Source organism: Convolutriloba macropyga, chromosome 4 (genome assembly GCF_964194025.1).
Source record: "Convolutriloba macropyga chromosome 4, txConMacr16.3, whole genome shotgun sequence".
Lineage (NCBI taxonomy): Eukaryota > Metazoa > Xenacoelomorpha > Acoela > Convolutidae > Convolutriloba > Convolutriloba macropyga.
This window is the reverse complement of record NC_134471.1, coordinates 26,449,907-26,458,721: the sequence shown is the minus strand read 5'-3', so window position 1 is coordinate 26,458,721 and position 8,815 is coordinate 26,449,907. Positions and strand designations below refer to the sequence as shown.

Genomic DNA, 8,815 nt, shown 5'->3' with positions numbered 1-8,815 from the left:
CTTTCTCTCTCTCTCTCTCTCGCTCTCTCTCTCTCTCTCTCTCTCTCTCTCTCTCTCTCTCTCTCTCTCTCTCTCTCTCTCTCTCTCTCTCTTTCTCTCTCTCTCTCTCTCTTTCTTAGTTGAATGAAAATGATTTTTTGTTTCTTTTTACATCTAAGAACGTAACAGACTTGTTGAACTTTGATGGCGATCCGGTTTAATAATTCACATTCACGGAAATTTGAAACGATATGAAATCTGATTTTACAACAAGTAGGCTCGGTAATGTGCGATGGCAAATAAGGTTCCAACCCCGCCCATCCACAGTTTTGGCATAATTGTCTACCAAACGGGGAACAGATAGAAAACCCAAAAATTATTTTTTGGGAATCCCAAAAAACCCAAAAAATGCACAAGTAATTTTCAACAAAGTTGTGTATGAACGATACGATAGCCTCCAAAGCAAACAACTCAGTGGAGTAAAAATTGATGCTTTAGATTGCCGAGATATGCCCAATATTAAGAAAGCGAGTCAACACGAAGAGCGAAATCAAACAACAACAACAACAAACATTAATTACATCAAAAAATTTATGTCCGTTTTAAAAAACAAAATTTAATAACACAGTCAAAGTAGAGTCAAATAAAGCAAAAACTAAACAAAATAACTTATAAATTACCAGAAAATATATGGGACCAGTCCATAAAAAGGTTTGGCAACAAATAGACAAAAAAGAACAAAAACAGTAAAGTTAAAACATTCGCTTATTTTTTTGAAACAATTAATTTCAAAGTAATGAAAACTATTAGAAATCAAGTAAAATATGCCTAAGGTTTACGATTACCAACGGTTCTATAGAAGGGCAATAAGGACCATTCCTTATTTATTTTTTTAAGCAGCTAAAAGAATAACAAAAAAAACAACAAACAAAAAATCAATTGAAACTTGCCGGAAAACGCTGTCAAAACCGTCAAGCCATATTTTGGCTCTCAAAATATATTAAATTGCGCCTTCTTCAAAAAGAGGCAATGTAGTATGCGGCAATTCATTAGTGAGACTGGGTAACAAGTAGACAAAAAATTGAAGGGCAAAAGTATGTAATAATTTTGATTTTTTTTCGAAATAAAATTGCATCCAAGGTCATGAAGGACATTAATTACAAAAGAACTAATTAAATAGGATCATTTATTCATCCAAAAGAAGCCCTCGAGATCTGATGTTATCCAGAATATTTCTTGCGTCTTCAACAAGAACGTCAAATTTGAAAAAAAAAATCAAAATAATTTACTTTTTTATGAAAAACCTGTGTCGAAGCCAGTAAGGTCATAACGAATTCTTTAAAAATAGATTTTAGGACAGCAATTTTTTTTGACACCTTCCCTTGACATCCATAATGTCATATTAGACCTGTTATTAACTAACGAGATTAGGTGACAAAAAGATAAAAAAAGAACAAAATTGCGAAGTTAAAATTGTTTTTTAGTTTTGGAAAAAGATTTTTTTTCAAAATCATGAAAGCCATCAGCTATCTACTAATATCAGATTATCTGCTCATCTATTAGTTCATAAAAACCAATGTAACCTATCACTATACACAAAATTTCATAGGACCAAAACCACAAAGTGAAAATGACAGTTAAAGACAAAATTAAAAAATTCAATTAATTTCTTCAAGAAAGAGGTGTCGAGGCCGTTAAAACGATAATCTATATCATTCAAGATTTTATTATCATTTTATTATATTCAATTGTGCCTTATTTGGAACGCTAATAATGTGACATGAGAACTGTCAATAATGTGATAATGTGACAAAACTAGAAAACGTGAAAAATTGGCAAATATCTAAAAACAAAAAAAAATCTGATATCTAGTAGTACCAAAGCCAGAAAACAATAACTTCAGGCTTAAAACCGCAACCGAGATTGAATTTTAAATCAGTAGAATGAAGAAGTTTTCTTTCTTCGCCGACACTAAGCTAGAACTCGAACAAATTAAGAAAAAAAATAGAGGAAAAGTTAATTAAGCCATTATTTATTTAAAAATCAATTTTTTCTTAAAGTCCAAACAGGACCATTCAAGTAAAAAAAAGCTTGGAGCTGCTTAGGAAGCCAATTGGACCTATCACTCCTGAGCTTTGATTTGATGTGTTATGTTCTTTATTATTTAAAAAAGTTCTTTTTTTTCAAAAAAGACCGACTGATTACAATCCGATTTCTTTTTGGATTGTAACAGTCCAAGATTGGCCCAAAACTAGCCCTGCTAATGCCTTTTGTGTGCTAGGACAATTGATTTTTCGAGTGTTGTAGATATAGATAATTTGTTAGTTGAAAACTCAAAAATAAAATCAGCATTTTTTATAATCAACGGGTAAAGTTAGCAAAAAATAGCGAAGTTTTTATTACAGAGCACTCGCAGCGGACGCTGAAGCAGGAGTAGCCCTCTTTTGAGTCTACAAAGGTTGTGTGATTGTTGTTTTGGATTGTACTGCCGGCTTTTGTAATCAAAGTGGACTAAAGTAGCTTAGTTCGCGCTGTTTTTGATGAAAAAGGCTGAATTTTGAAATATTCATCCAGAATTTTTGACCAGAAAAATTTAATCAAAAGATTCAACATTGCTTGTTTGTTTTTAAAAATAAAATCAACGACACTGTTCTTAAAAATTTTAACAAATTTTAGCAAAATTGGCAAAAGTTTAGGCAAAAATTCCGGAAAATGTGAATAAAAACAATGTGAATTCACTAATTTTCTCAGAAGTTTAAACATCGATAACTCCCTGTAGAAAACAAAAATTGGAAAAATCTTTTTAATTCCATATTCTACGCTGGACGAGCTTTCTGATGATACCAGTCTCAACTCTCTACGATGAATATATCGATCGGCGAAAATTCACGGAACAAAAAATAAACCCATTTGAGTATATAGTTCCTCCCCCCTCAAGAGGGTCGGAACAATAAATCTAAAGTTTGTTGAAATGTGTTGTTTGGAACCATACATGGACTTAAATATCATATCAAAGACCATTCGTGGTTCTATCCACGTCTAAGCAAATTTCTTTTACGATCTTGGTATGGTTTCTAAGTATGACATTTTACATTCTACCCAACAAAAGGAGTTTGATTAGAGCAGTGCAATTTTCAGGATTTTCCCACAGATGGTATATATTTCTATTAAGTATACCAATATTAAGTATACCATCATGGTCTTGGATGTGGTTTCTAAAAATGACAAAGATTATCATCTTTTTATTGTTTTTATTATTTTGTTACAGAACAGTCAGTGACCCAAGGCATCTTGTACTTGACGCTGTCTCTCTACCTGAGCAGTGCTGCTGTCATCATGTTCCTATACACCAGTGTGTTTGTCAGTGTACTCAGACAAGCCATCAAACGTCGCAACCTCAGGAATCGATCTGGAATCCAGAACACAAATGCTCTCGGATCCACTGTGCAGGCCGTGCGGGATCACGTCACCGCTAGGCAAATGAACCACTATTTCAAACACCACAAAACTTTTCCCGTACCATATATGTCCTCAGAGACCGAGAAGCCTGATTGATAAAATTTTCAGAAAAGTTTTCAGGTCTGATTCAGACACTGATTAGGTCAAATAGAAGACTGCAAGAGTCGAGCAATAGCTTAATAATTTACTCATTGAGAGCCAGTGGTTTAAAAAAACTTTTCCGGGATCTAACGGCAACTCAATATCAGTACTGAGCAAGTCTGATATCAGTACTGATTCAGAATTCATTTCACATTTACGCTCTAGCCGTCTTATGCACGTCTCAGTCAACATTTTGAAAAAAATTCTATAATATATTTTAGTTTAAATTAAATAGCCGTGGGGCACACCACGATTACATAGAACCCAAACCTTGAGAATAATTGCTTGTAGGGCGGCAATTCATCGACGGTCAAGATGTCAGTTGTCAGTTTTGTCTATGCTTGCTCTACTGAATTTCTGAATTTAAAGCACTCAGTGCTAATCAATTGAATGATCAAAAAATTGTACAGACAAATTTATTGAAATATCAAAAATATCAACGGCACGAAAAAGTGTTTTCGGTAAATTAACTGGAATTTTTTTGTGAACATTAAAGAATAATCTTCAAAGAACTCTTTACAGAAGCACCATAATAATTGCACTTAAATGTATGTTAATGCACAAAGTACAGTATTTTGAGAGACAAAATTGCTCATATTAAATTGTGTTGGGTTATGGACTTTCGCAGGCGGAATGAAAGGCATTTTTAACTAAGTATTTTAAGTTTTTTTTCAATAAAAAGAGAATAGCAAAAGAAATTTTACAATAGAAATTAGAAATTTTCAGGAGAGATCTGAATAATAGATCAAGATGATGATTTGACTTCAAGGAAGAAAAATGAATTAAAAATCAATTGTACAGATAACAAATTTCAGTGCGAAAAACTCAAGATTTAAAACTAATCTGAGCACAAAGATTTATAGTGGGGGTCGCAAGGGTTACCCATTGTGGTTTGCTTGTGCAAAAATTCCTAGAAATCAGTCGTAATACTATATATAGAATGCATTTGCACTTTTCTAAGAATTTATTCACACTTCTGGTGGTATCATAATTATTCAGTACATGCTGGAAAGATTTTTGATCAAATGATCTAACTCTAATAATATCTATCTAGAATCATCAGTTTGAACCGATTATTGATTCAGAGCAACAGTTATTGAAGATTCATTTATATCAGTTTTGTGACTTGAATCAATTTGCTGCTGTCAGATTAAAATGGTAAACTAAACGATCTAAGACTTATAACTAAGTTTAAGACTATAGTTTGAATCGACAATAGTTTCAAAAAGCTACATAAATTTCGACCAACACGTAATTTAGAATTTGAGGTGAAGTGATGTAGGATAATAGTTGTGCATATACACATGTCGCGGAGGACTGCGCTTGTAGACAATGTCAGTTCTGAATTATGGATCTTCAAGTTTGTGTTTTTAATTTGACCAGTACTATCATCATATAGTACTATTATCATGTCATATTATCTTTTCACGGAAAATTATAACACAAATAAGGTTCTCTAAATTTGGTCTGCATTAATTTATATTTGCGGCCTTGAAATTTTCAGAGCATTTAGAAGTTGCTGTTTGAACTTATCCTGCAAATAGTTAGAATGAAAAAGAAATAACTAACAAAAAAAAGTTTTTGTTTCTAAAATTTAAAAATCAATTTTTTAGGGGGAGCGAAAACATTGCTCTTTATTCAGAACTTTATACGAGGCTGATTTTTTTTGAGCGGCTCTGATGGGAGAGATCTGTGAAAAACAACCTTTTCGTCGCACGTGGATATCAGAGATAGCCAAAAATTATTTGAAATTGTGGTTGAATTGTGATAGGACTGGAATGATGCTGTTTCTGGTGACGACAGTATTCATTCTGTCCTGGACTCCCTACTGGACAATGTACCTTCTCATGTACAACTTCCCTGACTCAATCTCTCTCCTCGTACAGAAACACGTCATCAACATATTCGGCAGCTCCTACTATATCAACAATGCTGTCAATCCAATCATATACACCTTCGTAAACAAGACATTCCGAGATGAGGTATAACACTCTTTACTCCGCATCATTAATTTCGTGAATGAGCTTTGAGTACAATGCAATCAGAGTTTAATAAGTTTTTAAAAATTTTTGCAATTTGAACTAAAACTGCTAATGTGTATCAGATAATTAAAAACATTAGGTTTCTCTTTTCAGTTCTATGGCCAATCGTAATTTAGAGATCTGGAGATTCAACAACTTTGGCTTCTCTGGCCTTGGCGCTCATTTTAACATTTCAAGAAGCATGAACTAATTCGGATCATTAGTCTTACAAAAATTGCGCCATTAAATTGAGGTAGGAAAAGGAAGAGCAATTTGCTAAATAATGAAAAATATTTCGTAATTTCATATGCGGTTCTGTGGGACGACATTTATTCCTGAATCAGAAAAAAAGCATTCTGAAGGCAGCAACAGGATCATATTTTACTTCACAAAAAATATTTCAGTTTCATAGCAAATTGATGTTGGCATCTCCAGTATGATTAACGCAATACCGTTTTCAAGTACAATAATTAGATAATTAGAACTTGGACTCAAATCTGGGCTCATGTGTGTATCAGATAGATCCAAAAACTCTGAAACAAAAGGGTGTCTTTAGGCGCTTGGATACAAACCAGATAGGTTCAACAACGTCCAGGTAGCGTCGATTTTGTCTGATGTATTTGTACTTGGTAAACTTCTAAATGGTACTGTTTCTCAAACAATTTAAAAGTATTGTTAAAAGTAAAAGTTATAAACCTCGAAAAGGTGAGGGGTGGTATTGAAACCAAATGTAACCCTATTTTTTACTGTGTTAATAGATAATTTCCATTCTGAGATGCCAACCACAGAGGATGCAGGGAGGGGGTGGATTCATGGTAGCCAGGACAGAGCAGGGGGAGGAGGAGAATGCGAATGAACAAACAGCTGGGGCAGGGACAGGGGGAATAGGCAGCACTCAATTCCAAACGACCACAACAACCACTTCTACCACAGTCGCTCATACCAACAGGACCAAATTTGGAAGCTACAAGACTGCTACTACTGGCTGCTAATTACCTTTATTTTAATTCTCCCTCTAAACCAACCGCTTAAAAAATTATTTTCAAAAACCTGTGCGAACCAAATTACATGCTTGTGAAAATTTAAAAAAAAGAAACTGAACAATGAGCCTAACAACTTCGACAGTTGACCATACATAATGCATACCTTACTTGAGACAACAAGGGAGAAAAATATGTTAACTTTTTAACAAAAAAATTTTCAAACTTCCGAAACGGATACAAGAGTTTTCTTAACAGTTATCAAGCTCCCATATTTAAACAGACACGAACGCACAGATGTATATCTGTCTGTGAAATTGCATCCGTGAAGACTTCATCAGCTTAATCTATTTTAAAGCTAATCGAAACAAATTGCAAATTTTTGCTATTGCGATTTTTTGGCAGATTCTGATCGCTTTAGAACCGATTTAGTGTAATAATTATGAGCAATAGCTGTTAGAGTATGCACTTAAGAAAAAAAGTTGTGATCATAAGATCAAGCTTGAAACTATAGCTCAATATAAGAGTTCATACTAAGACTCTCGCAATGTGGACAAGTTGGCTCAATGGAGAGCACAGGATTGCAATCAATTAAAAGATTGTGGGGTCCAGGCCCAAAAAGGTCCCAAACTTTACTCTCACTATAATGGTGTTGACATAGAATCAACGTAACAAGCAAAGAGTTGCTCTAATAATAGAAACAATTGGGGGAAAAATAAATGTCCACTTTTAGCAAATATCTATATCAATAACACATTGAGCTTTTAGAACATACCTTTTAAATGGGAAAAAATATCCTCCTACCATTGGAAAAAAGTAAGATTAACAGCGAAAATAAGGGCCTCGGTTCACATCAATTCGAGTGTCGGTTCACTTCACTTCGGTTCACTTAATTGATTGCAATCCTGTGCTCTCCACTGAGCCAACTGGTCCACATTGCGAGAGTCTTAATATTGTCTCTAATACTGAGCTACAAATTCAAGCCTTATCTTTTGATCACAACTTGCTTACTAGAGTGTTCACTTTTTGCAAACAATTATATCAATAACATATATTGACGTTTCAGAACATTTCTTTTAAATGGGAAAAATCTCCTCATAGTAATGGAAAAAGGTAAGATCAACAGTGAAAAGTACCCTCATGCTGTTAAAAAGGGCCTCGTTTCACTTCACTTGGAGTCCTGGCTCACTTCACTTCGTTTCACTTAGTTCATTGCAATCCTGTGCTCTCAACTGAGCCAACTGTTCCATTTTTGGAGAGTCTCACTATGATCTCTTATATTGAGCTATAAATTCAAGCTTCATCTTATGATTACAAATTACTCAATAGAGTGTTAACTTTTTACAAAGATCTATATCAATAACATACATTGATCTTTCAGAACCTAGTCTTTAAATGAGAAAAAATCTACTCCTAGCATTGGAAAAGGGTAAAGTCTTCAGAGAAAACACCATCATGATGTTAATAAGGGCCTCGTTTCACTTCACTTGGAGTCCTGGCTCACTTCACTTCGTTTCACTTATTTCATTGCCATCCTGTGCTCTCAACTGAGCCAACTGTTCCATTTTAGGAGAGTCTCACTATGATCTCTTATATTGTGCTATAAATTCAAGCTTCATCTTATGATCACAAATTACTCACTATAGTGTTAACTTTTTGCAAAGATCTACATCAATAACATACATTGATTTTTCAGAACCTACTTTTTAAATGAAAAAAAATCTACTCCTAGCATTGGAAAAGGGTAAGGTCAACAGAGAAAACACCATCATGATGTTAATAAGGGCCTCGTTTCACTTCACTTCGAGTCTCGGTTCACTTCACTTCGGTTCACTTAATTCATTGCAATCCTCTGCTCTCCACTGAGCCAACTGTTCCACTTTTGGAGAGTCTCACTATGATCTCCTAAATTGAGCTACAAATTCAAGATTCATCTTATGATCACAAATTACTTACTAGAGCGTTCACTTTTTGCAACAAAACTATATCAATAACATACATTGATGTTTTAGAACCCATTTTATAAATGAGAAAAAATGTTCTCCTAGCATTGGAAAAAGGTAAGGTCAACAAAGAGCACCATCATGCTGTTTATAAGGTCCTCGGTTCACTTCACTTCTAGTCCTTTAATAGCTAATGTGATTAAAGGTTGCAGTGCTTTATAATAGAGAACCGAGAGTAAACAGTAAATAGTAGTCAGCTATTAAGACTTAGAGGCAACCCAACCTAGTCAAT

General features: G+C 34.2%; 1 protein-coding gene across 1 annotated transcript in view; it reads left to right on the top strand.

The window, feature by feature from the left end:
- LOC142338348 (uncharacterized) overlaps window positions 1-6,764 on the top strand; it is a 40,167-nt gene extending 33,403 nt beyond the window's left edge. Inside the window, exons 2-4 of the mRNA XM_075388059.1 lie at window positions 3,248-3,455; window positions 5,351-5,561; window positions 6,359-6,764. Of these exons, the coding sequence (XP_075244174.1) occupies window positions 3,316-3,455; window positions 5,351-5,561; window positions 6,359-6,592 (585 nt within the window). The 5' untranslated portion in view covers window positions 3,248-3,315 and the 3' untranslated portion in view covers window positions 6,593-6,764. The remainder of the gene's footprint in view (window positions 1-3,247; window positions 3,456-5,350; window positions 5,562-6,358) is intronic.
- The last annotated feature ends 2,051 nt before the right edge of the window (window positions 6,765-8,815 follow it).